This window comes from Pipistrellus kuhlii, unplaced genomic scaffold (assembly GCF_014108245.1).
Source record: "Pipistrellus kuhlii isolate mPipKuh1 unplaced genomic scaffold, mPipKuh1.p scaffold_m20_p_2, whole genome shotgun sequence".
NCBI classification, from domain to species: Eukaryota; Metazoa; Chordata; class Mammalia; order Chiroptera; family Vespertilionidae; genus Pipistrellus; species Pipistrellus kuhlii.
Genome location: NW_023425515.1, coordinates 178,807,802 through 178,828,897, shown reverse-complemented (window position 1 = coordinate 178,828,897; position 21,096 = coordinate 178,807,802). Strand labels below are relative to the sequence as shown.

At 36.7% G+C, this 21,096-nt stretch overlaps 1 protein-coding gene across 31 annotated transcripts in view; it reads left to right on the top strand.

Moving 5' to 3' along the window:
* EPB41 (erythrocyte membrane protein band 4.1) overlaps nucleotides 1-21,096 on the top strand; it is a 151,721-nt gene that overhangs the window by 115,632 nt on the left and 14,993 nt on the right. For 15 of the 31 annotated variants that reach the window (XM_036447578.2, XM_045584945.1, XM_036447571.2 and 12 more), the window contains one exon: nucleotides 24-131. The exons of 14 other annotated variants lie outside the window; for them this stretch is intronic. In XM_036447578.2, coding sequence (XP_036303471.1) covers nucleotides 24-131 — 108 coding nt within the window. Of the gene's footprint in view, nucleotides 1-20; nucleotides 1,226-21,096 lie in introns of those variants that run through there. 2 more of the 31 variants (XM_045584944.1, XM_036447587.2) reach the window with 2 other exon arrangements.

Here is a 21,096-nt window from a genome sequence, read left to right as displayed (position 1 = left end):
TTGATCTTCTACCGTGAAAGCAGACACAGGAACGTGCTCTGTTAGTACAGGGTGAAGAGAAAATTAAAAGGCAAGAGAGATCTACTGAAAGAGCTTTGCCCCAGCAAGAAAATGAAGAAGTTCTTCCCAAGGTTTCTATTCCAATCCCTGAGGATCACAAGTCTTTCAAAAAGTGCCACCTCTACCTTAATACTTTTCCCTCTCCTCGTTTTCCTTTCATGATGTCGTTTCTCGTGGTTCTTGCATTGGCGGTTTGGTGGTTGGTCTTTCTGTGATTGGAAAACAGGGTGCTCATCTGAAATGTCAAGACTAAAACTGTCGAACTTTTCGCTTCTACTGTATGATGCCCTGTGCTCTTGATAGCTCGCTGTCCTTGATAGCTTTTGTGATCATTTTTCTGTCGATAAAATGTTACTCTTTTTAGACTATGCATTATGGGTACAAAGGAGTAGGAATGGATTGCCCAAGTCAGCTTTCTTCACTGAAGTGAACAAGTTTAGACTAATCAGATTTAAGCATATGGCAGGTTGGTACTTTCTCCAAAAGCTTTTGCTCTTTTATCCTGCATGTTTTTATTACTTATTGTTGCTATGTCCTCCTCTCCAATGTTTCACACAAAACAAGATTCTCTGTAGAAACATTCAGTGGAATATTTTCCTAATCTTTCATAGTCATTTGTGTGGCACAGGCTCTGTAGTTTAAGAAAAAATTCAACTTGCTAACCTTTCAAAAGCCTTAAAATGACACATTTTAATCTATGAATCCAAAACCACTCCTTTTCTTGGTATATCAAACTAGTATATACAAAGGCCCTTTTTTGAAAAGGGCTTTTGACTTCTGTGGCCTTCCTAATGTGTGTTTCTGAGATGTACAGGGACAAACAACTTCATCCTGTCTGGTGTAGAGAAGAGTTCTGCAAAGGTTAAATGCCATTTTTTCACAAAATAAATGTTGACGGTTTAAGGAAAATGGTGCTGGTATCCCTTAGCCTCCAGCCAGGACTGAATTTCCCACACTACTCTACCCATCTTTAGAAGTCCTGTAATACAGGTTTATTCAAGATCTGTACATAAACATAGTCTTCTGAATTAAAATACTGTGTTCGTCTTTCTGACTTAAGTAATTATATTGCTGGAAACATAACTTAGTCATGTGGTAAGCTTAAAATATACATTGATATATTTTGTTTTCTTGGCACACTTTAAACATGTTTGTTCTTACGTTTGTGTTGAAATCAATTTTTTGAATTGATTACCTTGTAAACTATAAAATTATTTCGTGACAAGTGTGTCCTCTGTTTGCATGATGATTTTTAAGTCTTTTCTGAAGTAAATATGAGTGTGCTCTCTCTTCACAACATAACTCGGATGTCTAACCTGTTACTTTCTATCTTTACTAATGAAGTCTTGCATGTAGCTTGCTTTTTATAGCACTTGAATGTACAGAAATGGGTGATTTGGTTAATGTTGTCTCAAATATTTGTAAGTTTGAGTTCATAGAGTCATCAAATTAGATTATTGCACTTTGTTTTACTCTTTAATGCTTTTCAGGTTGTGAGACCACTAAACAAGACTCTGTTTTTAAGATGATGGCTTCTTAGAGCAAAAACAAAACAAAACAAAGCAGTAAAACCGAGAATCTTTTGTCCTTAAGCATTCATCACTATTATTTTATTGTCTCTGTAGACATGCAGAAATAATTTTCTGGTATTCCTGAAAATGGCTACTCTATCATTATAGGCTTTCCAGAAAAACAAAAACAAACACACACACACACACACACACACACACACAAAGGAAAAAGAAGCAAGGAGCAGGTTAAATTTTTTTTTATTTTTTTTTAATATATATATTTTTTAATTGAGTTTCTACAGAGAGGAAGGGAGAGAGATAGAGAGCTAGAAACGTTGATGAGAGAGAAACATGGACCAGCTGCCTCTTGCACACCCCCTACCAGGGATATGCCCGCAACCAAGGTACCCGCCCTTGACTGGAATTGAACCCGGGACCTTTCAGTCCGCAGACTGATGCTCTATCACTGAGCCAAACTGGTTTCGGCGAGCAGGTTAAATTTAAAAATCTGGTTTAAGTGTGTATTTTTTATGTCAGAGGCTATGTCTGTTTACAACAAATACTTTATAAATAAGCATATTTATTGATTCATTCATAAAAAGAAAAAAAAAGTTAAGTCAACCTGAAATATTGCAAAGCTATTCTCTAACTTAGAAGGTGATCATCATAAATACTCCCCTTTATCTGTGAAACAGAGGTATAAGAGCTTTCCTTATAAAATAAATAAAACTAAAGCATTGGTTTAAATTATTTTTTTCAAGGAACTATAATAGAAAGGAAATAATCTTAGAATTTTATTGATACTTTTATAACTGTTCAGATTATAGTTCTAGTTTTCATTTCTACACACAGCTTTTTATTATTATTGTAAACTTCACCTTGAAATTTTCCCCTTTGTATTAGAGTTATTCCAAATTCATTAAAAGTCTAGTGTAATCCAGTAATACTTTTCAGTTTTATTAAGTGCAATGGGAGTCCTCACAGGTCCTTACTGATGGAGGAGAAGGGCTAAACCTTTATTTGTAATGGACTAAGTTGGCTCAAAAATTATACCCAACACAATTATCAGAGGGAACACATTGGACATTATGGCTTTGTATTACCTAAAATTAATGCTGCTGATTTTGGTAACCTAAATCTGTAAATATAGTTTTGGTTTCTGTCTCATACCTCATTCCATTCTCAGAACCAAAGACAGGTCCAAATAACTGTATTGGTTTTAGACAGGTTCTGTTTCTGTTTACTAGTTTGTTTATTTATGTATTTATGTATGTATGTATGTATGTATGTATGTATGTATGTATTTATTTATTTATTTATTTATTTCAGAGAGGAAAGGAGAGGGTTAGAGAGATAGAAACATTAATGATGAGAAAGAATCATTGGTTGGCTGCCTCTTACTCCCCCTACTGGGGATTGAGCCCACAACCCGGCATGTGCCCTGACCGGGAATCAAACTGTGACCTCCTGGTTAATAGATTGACACTCAACCACTGAACCACACCAGCCTGGCTGGTTCAATTTCTTAATGGCAGGTTGATAAATAAAAAATAATTTGGACTAAAGTTATTAATACAGAGCAGTAAAAAGTCTTGAGTGTTTGCCTTGGTTTTGTTATTTATTTCTAGAGTAACTGAGAGGTTGACTTACTTATGTGGTGCCCAGATTTCCACCTCGTAGTGTAGAGACAAACCTACCTCATGAAAATGAATCTGTAACATGTTCCAGGCACCAGAAGCTCTGGTTATTGTTCAATTCCTGCTCGTTTGGGGACTGGGAAGATGGAAATTAAAAAAACAAACACATGAAAGTAAGAAATTAAATAGCTATGTTTATTTCCATCTACTCCTTATTGGTATTTGAAGAAGTTAAAACTATTAAAACTACTAAAGTTAAAATGTCTTTCCAAATTCATTAAACTCTTAAACAATTCATTTTATCCTTGTAGTATACTTAGAGTGGGCCATACTTGTGTATTAAGCCAGCATCAATATTTCGGACCTATCTTTTAGCCATTTTCTTATGCTAATATGAAGGAGATTCAATTTGCATGGGTGAATTTTACTACTTGTTTACGTTTTTGGTAAAAGTTTTGAAGGGAGACGATGACTCTGTTGACTAACATTAGACTGCAGTTATCTATGAATTAGACTTCCAGATCATCCTACATCCTACTACATGTCTTCCTATTAAATATCATTATAAATTTTACTCTGAAATTTCTGTGAATAAAGCCAGTTCACTTTCTCCTACATTCCTAAGTCACTCTGTAATAAGTATATAGGTGTTAGATTCTCAGTTATTTTTTTTAGAAGTCATTACCAATCAAAATTTATAGTTGGGTTTTACCCTTTCCTTTCAAAAGGAAGTCCTAAAATTCAAAAATAATATAAAATGCTTTTCACTGTTGCTTGTTTTTGCCAAGGGTATTGAGTACTATAGTAAAGATATACAGAACTTCTCTACAGACTTTCTTTCCTTTTTATTCTTTTTTTTTTTTTTTTTGTATATTTTATTGATTTTTCACAGAGAGGAAGAGAGAGGGATAGAGAGTTAGAAACATCGATGAGAGGGAATCATCGATCAGCTGCCTCTTGCACACCCCCTATTGGGGATATGCCCGCAACCAAGGTTCATGACCTTGACTGGAATTGAACCCGGGAACTTCTAGTCCACAGGCCAACGCTCTATCCACTGAGCCAAACCGATTTCGGCCTTTTTATTCTTCTTCATAGAAATTACAAAACCCCAGTCTTCCTCTACACTGTAGTGGATGGTATCAGTAAGTCTGCTCTCACTTCTGCTCCTGTTACCCCTCACACCTTAGGATCTCCTTTGTACTGCAACAGAAAATGATGCAAAAAGAAACACATTGGTGTGGACGTAGGAGTGGGCACCTGAAATGGTTAAGAAGGTATGGTTGTTAGAGTGAAGAAGCCTGGAAAAGGAAGAGATGTGGCTGTGACCAACAATTACAAATTCATGGAGTATTTCATTTCCTAAATGGAATTCCTGTCATACTAGAACTTAAAAGACAAGAAGAAAATAATTTATTGTGTCCATAGATAGGAAATACAGATTGAAAGCTAAACAACTGTCATAATAGCCTAACTCAATGTATAGATGAAAGATTGTTGAGGAAATGCGCTTTAGGAGTGCTTTTCTCATCTTTTGTGATTGATATCCTAGATGGCATCCTCCCCTTTATCATAGTCAGAATTCTGTTTGGGGTAAATAATAGAATAAATCTAACATTTAGAGATTAAAGGAGCTAAGGGAAGCAGAGTCCCAACTATCTTTGTGGGTCCCCCAAAATCAATAAAGGATGCAGTTTAATCTCATTTTCTCCTCTTACTGTCTCTTAAAAAGAGTCTTTCATATGTGTAGGATCCTATCTCAACAAAATGCAGAGGATAAAAGTCAAGGAAAAACATGGTTACTGCTGTCCATTCATTTATTCATGGCCCACTAAGGTAATGAATTGCAGGATTATCAGAATTTTAGGATCCAACTTCTCTCCCCTACAATTCTTGACTGTAGTGCAGTATCATTTATATCATTTATATCATTTAGTATCATTTATATCATTTATATCATTTAGTATCATGTAGAGATTTAGAGACCAGGTGGTCTCCTAGCCTGTGTTTAAATATCTCCTAAAATATTACATCTTTGTAATTACATATTACATCTTTGGACATCTAAGTCATTCTGTCTTCCACATTGTAAGCTCTTTATATAGTTATAAGTAACTCTCATATTGGAATTAGTCATAGTTAATCTCCTCAGATAACTTACCATCTTATATTCAGATCTAAACCAGTCTTCCTCCTCTGCTTTCTTCCTTTCTTTTTTAGTTTTCCTTGTTTTATCGGCTCTTTTCCTTTCTGGCTCTATTGCCCGTAGATTGCTTCCCCATGGTTTATGTAGCTTTATGTTCATACCCTTTGACTTATCCTCTGTAAAAGAACGTTGTGAAATTCCTGTAAATCCCAGCTTCTTCGTAGATAACACAGACACCTGGGATTTATTTATTTATTTTTTTTAGATCAGAGTCGGGGTGGGATGGTTTTATCGCTTTGGAAACTTCTTGTAGCCTAGAATCTGTTGGCAAGATAGTATTACTATTACATTTTGAAGGAACATTCTAAGTTTGCTTGCTTCTCTGACAGACTGACTAATGTTTACATACTTTAACACCCCAAGTGATCTAATAAAATTATGGAAACTTACTTTCTGTTTAACATTCTGATTTAGATCTCCACCAGGAAAAAAAAATTAAAACTTTGAAATGCTGTTAATCCGTATCCTGGTGAGAGGCCTTGTTTTGTTCATCTCTGTTTGCCAGTCTATTACCTCTGTATCTCAGATATATATCAAATAACTGATAATTGTTAAATTGAATTAAATGATTAGTCACAAATGATAATGGATCAACTCTAACTTTTCACTTAGATTCTCCTCTATTTGGACACACTTGTTTGCCAAATTCTTCACCACTGTCTAGTCAGTACCTACAGGTAGCCCAGAAACCCATATACGACCCAGAAGCCACTGTCCCTTGTTAATTCTGTAGTATGGCCCCTGGTTTATTCAAAGAATCTACATATACCTCTGTGGTAGGTGTTAGTCTCTCTAGTAAATGTCTTGTAATTTGGTTCAATTAAAAGTTCTTATCCTGCCGAAACCGGTTTGGCTCATTGGTAGAGCGTCGGTCTGCGGACTGAAAGGTCCCAGGTTCGATTCCAGTCAGGGACATGTACGTTGGTTGCAGGCACATCCCCAGTAGGGGGTGTGCAAGAGGCAGCTGGTCGATGTTTCTCTCTCATCGACGTTTCTAGCTCTCTATCTCTCTCCATTCCTCTCTGTAAAAAAATCAATAAAATATATATATTTTAAAAAGTTCTTATCCTTTTACCACAGGTAATAATCAGCTATTTTCACTATAGAACATATTATCAAGACTGGGGTGCATTTCTGTATGTATAAATTCATCTTGGATTGTGATATCAAAAAGGAAACTCATTATTTGACAATTTGTATTTATCAAAAAATGCATTACAGAGACCAGTGGATACATTTGTGTTTTACATGATATAAAAACATGAAATGTATGAAACTCTTATGATAGTGAGAGTTTTATGTACATCACACAGACCAGGGGTTGGCAAACCTTTTCTGAGAAGCACCAGATAATACATATTTTTAGGCTTTACAGGCCACATAGTCTTTGTAAAAATTTTGCCATTGGAGAGTGAAAGTGGCATACACAATAACTAAACAGATGAATGTGTTCTAATCGACTTTACTTATATAGACACTGAAATTTGAATTTCATGTCATTTTTATATGTCATTAAATATTATTCTATTTCCCCCCATCATTTAAGAAAAAGAAAACTATTCTTAGATCATAGCCATGCAGAAGCCAGGAGAGGGCTGGATTGGGCCTGCTGGCTGTAGTTTGCTGACCTCTGACATAGGTCTGGAGAACCAGAGAATTGATTGATTACGTTTTCTACCCTGGTACTGTTTTGAAGAGCTCTAGTTGCAATCTTGTCTTCATTCATTGTAGAAGTATTTTTTTAATTTTTTCTAATTTTTATGATTAGAAATGGAAAACAAAAGACAAAGTATTTGTTTCTATTTATCTGGCAGAGTACACCTGAACAGTAATCTAAACCATCTGTAACCACCACAGCATGCCTGCCTTTGTCAGTTTTCTACATTTTTGTTCTCTGTTAACATATTGCCTTTGAAACATATTCAGTGATGAATCCAGCTAACTCCTTTGGTGTTTTTAGTTGTTTTTGTTTTTTAAGGGTCTAGCTCCATTTTTCCCTAAGGAATAAACAATTCCCAAATTCACCTTCTCTTTAGCCAACTTTTAGACATTATCTTTAAAAAATAAAAAATAAAATAAAATAAAAAATAAAAAGCATGGTAAAGAAAGTGAAATTATTTTCAGTCTCAACTTTTGGTACACCTTAGTAATGTAAGCAGTTGGATATCTAGGAAAACATTTCAGAAGGGTTCCCCTTTCAAAATAAAGAGATTTCTCTGACAGGAGTTCCTCCATTCAGAACCTAATTAGGCAATATTTACCAATAAGTCAGAATAAAATGAAGTTATATTCTTTCATAAGTGTCTTTGCTTCCAAACTGACGTGGTTGTGTTCTGAAGGATTCCTTGATCTGTAATGAGCTTTGGGAGGTCCTTTCTAATAAACTCATAAACTTACATTCCTTTCGGTTTCCTGGTCCAGGATTCTTGAGCTCTGATACTCAGTTGAATAAACTGTTTATCCATTTAGCAGTTCAACAATATATGTAAGCCTAAAGAAATCTGCTAAGAACTTCTCTTTTGGAACTATTTCTTTTATATTTTTCTCACGTTATTTGCTCTGTTAATATGTAAATTTATCATGAATAAATCTTGTTGCAAATCTGATTCTGGTTGATACTAGTCATTAAAGGAAATAGGAGCCAGTGATGCTGTACATTTACAGACCTACTATACACACACACACACACACACACACACACACACAAAAGGAAAAATGATAAAAGAACCTTTGCTTCAGTAGATCTGCAAGAGATACTGTCAGCCAGTCTTTCCAAAAAAGTTCTCTTTTGTTCACTCCTAAAAAAGAGATAATAACTTATTGACATGTGTTCAGTTCTCAGAATATTTTAAATCAGCTTGGAACTCATTCGACTTATTTATAACAAGTATTTTAAAACAACTTTTTCTAACCAACTTAATCAGTCACTATAAAACATGTAATTGTCACATCTGTTAGAAGCATTTTTAATATGCTGACTGTCTTTCAGATGTTGTTTCATAAAAGCACTCTACAAATTAGCAGTTATTAACCCGCCAGAATTGCCACTCTTGATCATACTGAAGAGTGAAGAGTGGAGTGGGTGTGGGTACGTGGGTGTGAGGAGAGCTTGCTCCTGGAAGGTGGAATTAACAGAATGTATTCCACTTGATCTCTTACTTCACCTTGGATAAACCTTGTCTCTTATTCTCTCCTCACAGTCCTAGCTTTTATTGTATTATCCAGGTGATTACTTAAAACCAACACTCTACATTTTGAAGTGGTCTATTTACCAGCTCAAAGTAAATACCTTGTGGAGGTCTGAGTAATAGAAAAATTTTGTAGTGTTTCCTCAAAACCACATTCCTTTAAGGAATTTGTTGAAAGCCGTTTCATTATTACAGGATTTTTCAGGAAGAGAAGGCACAGCTAGTTAGTACCTAATAGTTTTCTGTTGTATTTAGTTCTATGGAATCATGTTATTTTTTTAGATATAAAATGGGGGCATAATATTTTTCTTAAATTCTTATTATGGCTTTGTCATTTTTGGAATTGGGACTTCTGAGAAGCCCTGCCAAATATAATTTGTGTTCCATACTAAATGAGTTTTCGCACTGGTGATAGCCCCTTGCTCTCCATCTTTACCTTGCCATCTCAACCCTCCTAAGTATAATAAAATAAAATTGACCAACCAAAGACTTCTGGTCTCTTAGATATGTTTAGTATAACCTTTAATATTTGCTCAATCACTTTGACTTCTATAGCTCTGTTCAAGTTTGAGAACTCTCATTTGATCTGTGGAGTCCTTTGCTGGTGAGTGCAGTATCAAGGCAAAATTTTCTATTACCTAATAGTTAAATTTTGCATCAGGCACAGATTTTGAAGTTGTTTGCTTTTACTTTCATGTATTCTGGGGATAATCTAATAACAGCACTATTTAGGAAATTATAAAAACTATGCTTGAAGGATACATCACTGGCAAATTCCATTTGCTGGCATTTGTGAAGGCTGCATTATGGAGTGATTTTCATATAATAAGCAGTTTTACCAACAGGGATTTAATTAAGGCCTGCATCTTTTTAAATATGGCCCTTTATCCAGATGCAATCTTTATATGCCAGAGGATAGCAATGGACCATGAAAATGACTCAAATTTCATGGAGAAGCTAGTGATCTCTACAAGGAAGTATTTCTAGCTGGGGGCCAGTAACATACAAACTTTTTTTTTAAGTGGGGGAGGGTGCAGCCAAGTGATAAAAGTTAAAATGAAGAGATATGTATTGCATGGTAAAGAACAGCACACTAGAGAGGAAATAGAGAGTTTTTAAACCATTTTTGCTGGCCACATAGTTATTCTGTTGTTAGTTTATCCCCATCTTGAGTGTTTGTGATTCTAATGTCCTTTTTTAAACCCCTAGTTGGCCTCAGTTTTCCACCAAAAGTGTACCCGAACTGTTATTTATGAGGCTTTGGGGGGGCAGGGGCCCGGGGTGTTTTTCTTTTTGGTAATTTCTGTTGTTCTTTCTTCATTTTTTTCCTTTTTTGGCTGAAGAATGGGCTACTGCTGCTTGACTTGTCATTTTATGTGCTGTTTATATATGGCTTTTACAAAAGAAGGCGTTACCACATCTGATTTATCTTTTATTGCAAGTGTCCATTTAAAAACATTTCTTTTAACTTGACAAATTGTTTTAAATCACCAGGTTAATGTTTCTAGTGATTATTATACAACCAAGGAAAACACTGTTATTTTTAATTGTTCAAAATAGAAATAAGATTACAAATATTGATATGACGTAAGTTGTTTTTTTTTTAGAGCTTTTCCGTAAGGCATTTAAAACCATTCTTTGGTGAGATAAACTTGCCATGTTTTGTTAAAGAGAAGAATGTGGAAACAAAGCACTCGCAATTAACTGATCTTTCAGGATTGGGTTGTACATTTTTTAGTTTGCATGTTGCAGACCGTTGGGGGGGTGGGGTGATTAAATGCATTCTTGATCCTTGAAGTGACTGTGATATTTATTGTTTACTTTAGTTAAGAACCAGGAGCTGGACTCTTCTGCTCGGTATCTTCCTTCTGTGCTAAGATAACCTCGATTCCTGCTGGTTCTGTGGGCACTTGCAGTGAAAAACATTTCTTACTGGGTTTGCAAAACAAGGGTAATGTGCTCTGTGGGTGTATGTGTGTCTGTGCACACCCTTCCCCCTCAACACTACTGCCACCTTCTGCTCACTCCCTTTTTCTTATCAAAACTTATTTTCAATAATAATACAAATCTTAACCCTGCCTGGGTGGCTCAGATGGTTGGAGCGTCGTCTTGTACACCAAAAGGTTGTGGGTTTAACTTCCGGTCAGGAGGGGATATAACCAGGTTGTGGATTCGATCCTGTCAGGATGTGGAGGGTAGGCAACCTTGATGTTTCTTTCTCACATCAATGTTTCTCTCCCTCTCTGTTTCCCTCTCTCTCTCTCTCTCTCTCTCTCTCTCTCTCTCTCAAATCAATAAACATATCCTTGGGTGAGGATGGGAAAAAATTATGCAAATCTTAAGATGTCTAATGAGTCCCCAAATCCCCTTTTTCTAAGGTCCAGAGACACTGTAAAAATGTAATGGATCAGCTTCCCCTGAGGTATTTGCATCTCAACAGGCCAGAGTCATTGAAAAGATGCTGGAGACATCACAGGCCAGTCCTGACTCTCAGTTTAGTGATAGAATGGCAAAATAGATTGAAGAAAATGTGAAAACCAGTGATAGTTTAATAGAGGTAATGAATTTAGGGTTCCATTGTGTCAGTGACTATAGCGGTAGTAAACTAAATTTTAGACTCTTTTTAAGCAAAAGTTAGGAAATTTCAGGAAATTAGTCTGTGGATAGTAAAATAGAAAGATATGCTTGGGGCATAGAAACAGCAATAAATCTATTAAGCTTTAAAATGATTGTAAGTTTTGTCATAAATCAGAAGTGTTCTCCCTATGTTTTTTCTTAATAGTGTATATCAAAACTATTAAAAATGGCCTACCTAATGTTCTTTGGAAGGATCTTGGCTCAGGAATATTTATTAAATATCCTCATAGTGTACCTATTTTAATTCTTATTTTCTATCACAATTTCTTTCTTAAAATGTTGCCTGGTCGTGTTCTCTAAAATATAATGAGAACCTTGCCGAGAAGTGCTGAGCTGAGAGGAAGTCAGCTTTAGTTAAATCCATAGGCGTGGCCCACTTCCTGTGCTCAAGAAACACTTCGTGTACGGACTAGATGCCTTTATTGCTCTGGTTCATGTTTCTTGGCAAAAAAGTAATGTTTTAAGAAATGTAGTACAAAGGCAAATAAACTCAGGGCCATGTGGTAGTTGTGGCAATGGTGGAAATCTTGGGGAAAAGGCGAACTTTTATCAGAGCTTAGCAGGTCATTTTGAGCACTCTACACTATTAACCCTCCCAATAGCCATATCAGATAGAGACTGATGCTCCTGCTTTATATGATTAAATTGAGTCCAGAGAGATTCAGAGACCTGCTCAAGAAAAAAACCTCTCTTAAGTGAGAAAATGGAGTTACACCCCAGGTCTTCTATGCTTCAGTCCAGTGACTTTCTCTCTTACCCCACAGCTATATTAGTCACTCAGTCCCCAAATGAAAATGTGGTAGAAGTTACAGAGAGTGACTTAAGGAGAAGGTTGGAATTTGTGATGCCCTAATGCTTTATAAACAAGTAGGCATTTAAAATGGTTCTCTAAGCCGAAACCGGTTTGGCTCAATGGATAGAGCATCGGCTTGGGGACTGAAGGGACCCAGGTTCGATTCCGGTCAAGGGCACGTACTTTGGTTGCGGGCACATCCCCAGTAGGGGGTGTGCAAGAGGCAGCTGATCGATGACTCTCTCTCATCGATGTTTCTAACTCTCTATCTCTCTCCCTTCCTCTCTGTACAAAATCAATAAAATATATTTAAAAAAATAAAATAAAATAAAATGGTTCTCTAAGATCGGGAAGCCATAATGAATTCATTTATTATTATGGGACTCCTTTTATCTTGCCTTAAATCCCCCAGGTTGAGTCACACAGAATCTCCCAGAAACTGAAATTGAGTCTCTCTCAGCCAGTACGAACCAGAAGTTGAGAATGAGAGATGAGGCCGTGCCTGTTTTGAGACACAAGGTCTCAGGGCTTTTATTTGGGTCCCGTGGAGATAATCTGGTTCCAGCATTAAAATCATTCAATAAAAAGAATTGAATTTTTTAGAAGAAAATAGTAGTTTCCTTTTTATTGGGGCTATTTAGATAGATCAATAGTTTACATTCCTGTTAATTAAACCAAGCCTCAGTCACAAGATCAGAAGAAAATTAGGTTGGTATCCAAAAGCAAATAAGCCAAAAACACTATCATAAAAACAAATGACATTTTATAACTCTAATTTAATTATTCCTTCCTCATCAAAGAAAGTATTGTTGGTATTCTGTACTTGAATCCCTACGTGTATTTATGTAAATGTGCAACTCTTATTGTTGGAATATAGGGTTTGGGACTATTAAAGATGGTGTTGGTTTAGTAAGGTAGCCAGGGTATAGATGCAGTTTAGTGTAAGAATTTGTATTTTGGTCTGGTTGAACTGTGAAAGTTCTTTCTGCAATTATCATTTGTTTCTTACTTCTCAGTTTAGTCAATTAGATAAAATACAATGCTACTTGAGCATGTTAATGGCCCTCAAAGTTTGCCTTGTATAATTTCAACAAGAAAGCTCATATTTATTAATTTATTTATAATGTCTGAACATGCATATATAAGAAGGTAAAATTTTCACATATTGTAAAGATAGAGCTTTGACATTGAATAGAATATGAGGGAAAGCTTTTTTTGAAGATGTAAACATGTAGTGATTCCAAGGCCCTCATTAGAAGTTAGCTTTATAATGGACATGACTGTGTTTTCTTTCAAAATTTTTCTCTCAGCAATCTAATTCTGCTTGTGTTGGGCTCAGTAACATTGCTGACTGGTTTATTTCACCACTTATATAATAAAAGCCTAATATGCAAATTGTCCCCTTAGATTAGATGGTTGTTCCACTGGGAGACTGGGAGTTCAATCTATGATATGCTCTGACCACGAGGGGGCAGCACTAAACATGGTGGACATCAGTACCGTGCTGTGCGACCTCTCGACCTCTCGCCAGCTACTTGGGAACAGAGGCGCAGTGAGAATGCGGGGTGGCCATCCAGCTCGCTCTCACTCCCCCTGCTACCCTCCTCTGGAATGCCAGGGTTCACACACAGAGGAAGCACCCGCACCTCCTCTTTCAGGGGAGCAGGGCCCACAGAAATCAGTCTGCGAGGCTGGCAGGGGGAGAGCCCGCTACCCACCCATCTTCAGTGCAGCGCCGCTGGGTGGCCCAGAGGCCGCCGCTGCACCCTAGCCTGTGGCATCTGGCTGCGCTCACCGCATCTCCACATGGGGACTCGGGCACTGTGACTCAGGTGGAGGGGGATGTGCAGGACCCCAGAGCCCAGGTGCTGCCCAATTTCATGCACAGGGTTTCTAATAACATTTTAATACCGGAGAATGCACACAAACATAACAAGACACTGTAATTAAGCATAGAGACCAGCTCTGATAAAAGTTTGTCTTTTCCCCAAGGTTCCACCATTGCCACAACTACCACTGGGCCCTGAGTTTATTATGTAAACATATTCAACTGCCATTTGTATATATTGTCAGTATCCTCATTTAACTAAGTCTATCCTGGAGGTTGAACTACTACTTTCTCTCTGATTTACCCCCAAATCACCTAATAGATTTCTTTTTTGAAATGATAATGAAACACTGTTGAATTTGGTCAATTCATTCTGATGTCTCATACCTGATTGTAATAAAACAAGATGTCAGCAAGAGATGATAGATAGATAGATAGATAGATAGATAGATAGGGAAACCATTCTGATGTGGAGAATGATAGTGTTGATCTATAATATCACTAATCTAGAGTTATTGTTCAGATCAAGTTTGGGGATCTTTAAGATTTTATATTCCTCGTTGCTATCATGACTTTGCCAAGAGAGTAATAATTTTCTTTTAGTGTCTTCACTGCTGCAAAAGCAGGTATCTAATAAGAACATTTATTTAGGGATTAAATCACAGTTACAAGCATATTTTTATTCACATTCCTGAGAATATCCCTGTCATCTCTAAATCGGAAACATTAAGCAAAATATAAATTGTTTACCAGACTCTTCAGGTTTTATAGATCACATCATTATGAAACCAGATACAAAAGTTTTCATAAGGAAAGAATGTAATAACATTTGAAAAAATAAGTCATGCATATTTATTTTAGAAAAGTTAGAAGAAGAAAAAAACGACACAAAGAAAGAAATGAAATTATTTGCAGTCCTGCCACAAGTGATATTTTAATATGACATACGTTAAGGTCTTTTTCATGTGTATAATTATACGCATAAGAAAATATTTTCAAATGATAAGAAATGAAACATCACATTATCGAGAGGAGGCTTTGGTCTTTGAAGTTAGCATTTTTGCCTTCTTTCCTTATTCAGCATCTAATCATGTCCTGAGATGAAAGCACTTCCTCAAAATCACATGGCAGTGTTGGCAGTGATACTACTGTTGTTCGCTTCATTCTTATCTGCCTACCCAGGACCTTAATATATAGAAGCATAAAAATGAGGCACTACCAGGCTCCTGTCTTTCTTTGAACAGAGAAAGAGTTTGTTTTTGTATTGTTCCCCAAAGGTAAAGTTGACCTTCACTAAGCAGGGACAAGTGATCACATGTGTGGTCCTTCCAGAAAAAAAACATCTGGCTCCTGCTTATGTAGCAAAATTTAGAAAGGTTTTCAGGATGTATTTTCATTGTGATGTTAATAGGATAAGATAGTTTTGTAAGCACAACTACAGTTGTACTAATAGTCTCTTCAAATATATAAATCCTTTACTTCAAGGAAGGCTTTATATTTTCTGTGTGGTTTTCTTTTTTCTTTCTTTCTTTTTTTTTTTTTTTTACTGGAAAAGAAACACAAAACTCTGGACTGCGTTTAATGAAATATCTGTAAAACCACCATATCCTGTTCTTACTGATATTTAGACTATATCCTGCTCTTACTGCTAATTCTAATAAGGCAAGGGAAGGGTAATTTATAACTCCCCAAAGTACATACACACATGGAATGTGATAATCCTGAGATAGAGCCTTTTAAATAGTTTTCAAGAAAAAGCTTTTAAAAAAAATTCCCTGTTCCCCCATCAAAGAAAGTATTGAATTATCATCCATAGTGGAAACCATTGACTTTTTAAGTAAAATTAAGAATTTTTCCATCAACAGTATTCCTACTCAATTAAATACTTGTCGAACGTTCTTCCTCCTCATATTCTTGAAACCAACTAGATAGCCTTGTAGTACTTTATACAAGCAGCTGGTCTTTCTATTGTAGTGTCTTTCTTCTTGTAGATACCCCATCAGTCCAGATAAACAACATCTGAATTAACATTAAGTCTCAATGTTGTCTGTCATTGTGGATGATTCAGATGCAGTCATATATTTATTCCTGTCCCTGAGAAGTTCCCTTCAAAGATTCCAGAACAATTGGTATTTGCAATTGTTCAGAGTTTTATATAGCCCAGTTGTCCTTGCTGATGGTCATAGCCAACAGCACAACATTGTCAGTTAAAATTTCTCCCTGATGTTATATTCCAAATTTTGAGTGTTTTTATGTCATAGAGGTTTTATATCTTTTTTCCCCTCAATATTTTCTTCTGACTTTTCAGCCTTTTCCATTGATTGATTGATCTTCCTACCTATCTATTTATTTATTTAAATTTAATTTGTTTTATTTTTTCCTTTACCGTTTATCCTCTCTATGCTCTCTTTCACCTCTAGCCCCCGCAACCCCACAATCACCACACTGTTGTCCATGTCCGCGAGTCCTCTCTCTCTTCTTTTTTGTGCTTTTTTTTTTTTTTTTTTTTTTTTTTTTTGCCTGTTCTACTCTAAGTAGAATGTAGAATGTAACTAATGAAAAATGCATTTGCCGAGACCGGTTTGGCTCAATGGATAGAGCGTCCGGTTGGGGACTGAAAGGTCCCGGGTTCAATTCCGGTCAAGGGCATGTACCTTGGTTGCGGGCATATCCCCAGTAGGGGGTGTGCAAGAGGCAGCTGATCGATGACTCTCTCTCATCGATGTTTCTAGCTCTCTATCTCTCTCCCTTCCTCTCTGTACAAAATCAATAAAATATATATTTTTTAAAAATGCATGTTTAGGGAAAAAAGGGAACATATATAGTACTTTCAACAATAAAGATTTAAAAATAATATATTTAGGTTTTTTATCTTTGTTTTTACGTGTTTTCAGTTGTCTGTGTATTTGCTTCCTGTGCTGTTTTAGTGGTTATAGGATAAAGTGCACTTGTGAAGCAAATGTGGGGCCAACAGAAGGTGATTTTCCAGTTGTATGTGACATGCGGCATTTGAAGGGACTGTACATCTTAGAACAATCAGTTTCCTTCAAACCAGATTTCATTTCTATTATTGTTTTATGTGCCAAACCCCAAAGTGCATTGGGCTTGAATCTCTGAATGATGTAGACTCATTAGAAGACTGTTTTGATGGTCACGAATTGTATTGGCTGAGAACATTCTTAAGCTGATTATCTTTTTAAAAGTTTGGCTCAGTGGATAGAGTGTTGGCCTTCGGACTGAAGGGTCCCAGGTTTGATTCCAACCAAAGGCACATGCCCAGGTTGCAGGCTCTGTCCCCAGTAGGGGGTGTGCAAGAGGCAGCCAGTCAATGATTCTCTCTCATCATTGATGTTTCTATCTCTCGCTCCCTCTCCCTTCCTCTCTGAAATCAATAGAAAGTATATTTTTTAAAAATGCAAGTCTCCAAACAAAAAACGGGAACAAATAATTAAGATCGAAATGTGTATGGTTCCTTGGAAATGCTGCACTTTTTGTATTTTTAACATTGCAGTGCAGTTTGAACGAATGTGTACATCAAAGGTCTTCGTGTTGGCATCTTAAAATTAGGTAATGACCTCATCTTTTAAGTTTGAATTCATTTTTTAAAAATAGATTTTATTGATTTTTTTTTTTTAGAGAGAAAGTAAGGGAAAAGGATAAATATTAACATCAATGACAGAATATCAATTGGCTGCCCCCTGCACATCCTGTACTGGGGATTGAGCCCAAAACCCGGTATATACCCTCACTGGGAATCAAACCAATAACCTCTTGGTTTATGGGTCATGCTCAACCACTGAGCCACCATAGCCAGGCTCATTTTAAAAATATATATATATTATTGGTGGTTTTTTTTGTTTGTTTGTTTTTTACAGAGAGGAAGGAAGAGGGAGAGAGAGTTAGAAACATCGATGAGAGAGAAACATTGAGCTGCCTCCTGCACACCCCTCATTGGGGATGTACCCGCAACCAAGGTACATGCCCTTGACCAGAATCAAACCTGGGACCCTTGAGTCCACAGGCCGACACTCTATCCACTGAGCCAAACCAGTTTCGTCCCAGGCTCATTTTTAATTTTAACTTTATACAATGTGTAGAGAGTTCCATGTTCTCTCCATTTAGAAGTATAAGCAATATAAATCTTTAATTTTGTAAGTAAATTTTATCATTATGATGTAACTCTGTCCTACCCTTAAAACATTTAATATAAACTCTATTATATGCAAAAAAAGAAAAAGAAAAGAATAGTGTTGGCCACTAAAATCAGACTCTAATAAGCAGATTTTGGCTAACCTTTCCATTTCTCAAAAGTATAGTCAGGTTTGATGGATTTATCCTTTGGTCTTATTTAAAATGCTTTCTGGCCAAAACTGGTTTGGCTCTGTGGATAGAGCGTCAGCCTGCGGACTAAAAGGTCCCGGGTTTGATTCCGGTCAAGGGCATGTATCTTGGTTGTGGGCACATCCCCAGTGGGGGGTGTGCAGGAGGCAGCTGATCATTGTCTCTCTCTCATCGATGTTTCTAACTCACTATCCCTCTCTATTCCTCTCTGTAAAAAATCAATAAAATATATTAAAATAAATAAATAAATAAATAAAAATAAAATAAAATGCTTTATGGTGCCATGAGAAGAAATGGACTTTAGAAGCAGAGACTGGTGTGAGTTTAAATCCTAGCTCCATCACTTACTAGTTCTTTTTTTTTTTTTTACATTTTTTTAATTAAATTATTATCTGTGTATATTTTAAGATTGCCCCCCACCTCCCATACATACCCTCCCTTCCCCAGAGTTTTGTGTCCATTGGTTATACTTATATGCATGTATACAAGTCCTTTGGTTGATCTGTTATCTCCCCCAGATCTCCCTACCCTCCCCACTGTAATTTGACAGTCTGCTTGTTGTTTTACTGTCTCTATATCTATCTTTTGGTTCATCAGTTTATAATGTCCTTTATTATCCATAAAGGAGTGAGGTCATGTGGTGTTTCTCTTTCATTGACTGGCTTATTTCACTCAGCATGATGTTCTCCAATTCCATCCAGATTGCTGCAAATGATGAGAATTCCTTCTTTTTTATGGCAGCATAGTATTCCATTGTGTAGATATACCATAGTTTTTGATCCAATCGTCTGCTGACGGGCACCTAGGCTGTTTCCAAATTCTAGCTATTGTAGATTGTGCTGCTATGAACACTATCTAGTTCTAAGTTGCTTAACCTCTCCATCTCTTCACCTATAAAATAGAGATAATGACTTACCTCGTAATGAGCTGAAACATGTTTAATTAAACGAGAAAACATGTTTAAGTGACTAGCACAGTACATGGCGCATGATGAACATGTAATAATATTAGTTTTTCTCTTGTTTTACTGATGTTGTAGGAGATAAAATGCTGGACTAGACAGGTCATATTTTATGTTCTTTCTAAACATACCTTTTCAGTTTTTGCATAGCACAAGGAGAAGCAGAAGTCTCAAGTATGGATATTGTATGCTTTCAACAAGTTTTTACTTAACATCTATTAAGTGCTAAAAACTATACAAGAGTACATAGTAACATAGCTAAGTAACATAGTAAGTGCTTATTCCCCCAAGGAGCTCATGTAGGGGTGTTGAACTCAATCAGAGAAGGGGCCAAAATCTAAAATCCAGCCTAAATCGCGGGCCGAATGGTTTACTGAACAGTCATAAACTGTCATTGTGATGGAAACGCAGCGGAGTGCAGTGATGACAGCGCGGTGCGGGCCACATTGCAAGGCCTGGCGGGATGGATTTGGCCCCCGGGCCTTGTGTTTGACACATGTGGGGAAGAGACTAATGACTAAATCATTAATGACAGAGTACAATGGGATCAAAAGAGGAATGATATTTAAACATATTCTAGGCAGCCAAGGGGAAACATTCAGAAGAACTGACCCTTGAGCTGAGCATGGACTTCCCAGTGGAATAAACGATATTGACAGTATTTACAAATGCACAGAGGCAAATAAAGCATGCTCTGTTCTAGAAACTGCAGATAATTTTGAATTAATGGAGAGAAGGATGTGTGTGGAGGTGTAGCAAGTTGAAGCTGGAGAGAGAGGTAGGAGTCATATTTTATTTATTTATTTTATTTATTTATTTTTAATTTTATTTTTATTTATTTTATTTTTTTAAATCAATCTTTATTGTTCATATTATTACAAAGGTTCCTCATTTCTTCCCCCTTCCACCAGGTTCCCACCCCACCCTCCGCCCCCTCCCCACCCCCCATTGTCCTCATCCATAGGTGCACAGTTTATGTTCAGTCTCTTCCTCCCTCCCTTTCCCCAAGAACAGTCAGTCCACTTCCCTCCCATATGGCCAACTCTACTACAATGAACCGCTATTATTGTTCATCAGGTTTTTCAATCTCCTTTTTTAAATTTATTTTATTTATTTTTTTATTATTATTTTTTAATATATTTTATTGATTTTTTTTGTCCCCCTCCCTCTCACACATCCCCTCCCTCCCCAGAGTTTTGTGTCCATTGGTTGTACTTATATGCATGTATAAAAGTCCTTCGGTTGATCTATTATCTGGTAGGAGTCATATTTTAAAGTATTTTCTGTCTTACTAAAGGGTCTGGACTTGAACCAGAGGCAATGAAGAACCACTGAAGGGTTTTAAACTGAAAAATGGAATTTTCATTGTTTATTTTTTAGAAATAACACTTTAGCAGAAGAATAGAGGGTATGTTTAAGGAAGGTTTGAGATAAGAAAGAAGGTAAGAAGAAAACTGTTTAATGCACAAGTAGTAAGCCAGGTGAGGCATTATAAGAGCCTAAATGAAGATAGTAAGTGTGGGGATCGAAATAAGCAGGTAGGTTAGGGAAGTATTAAAGGGGAAGAGAAATGACTTGCTGCCATAATCCATGGGAAGTGGTGATGAGTGTAAGAAACGCACTGAGGATGGTTCTCAGGGTTCTGGCATGGAGGACTTGGTGAATGATGGCGCTATCTACCGGCATAATAGAAATGATGGAGGAGGCTGGGGTGACAGTCCAGATGGCAGCAGAGATGAGTTTAATTTGGGGCATATTGCATTCCATATGCCGGGGAGGATGTCCAGTAAGTCGTTGGCTGTGTTGTCCAAGAGATCTGGACAACCAAGCCAACTGGAGAGGTGGATATGACCTTATATGAGAATGCTGTAAGTGGCAATTTAGCTCAGCTGCTATCAGTTTTCCTTTCCTTCCAATGACTAACACATATTAGG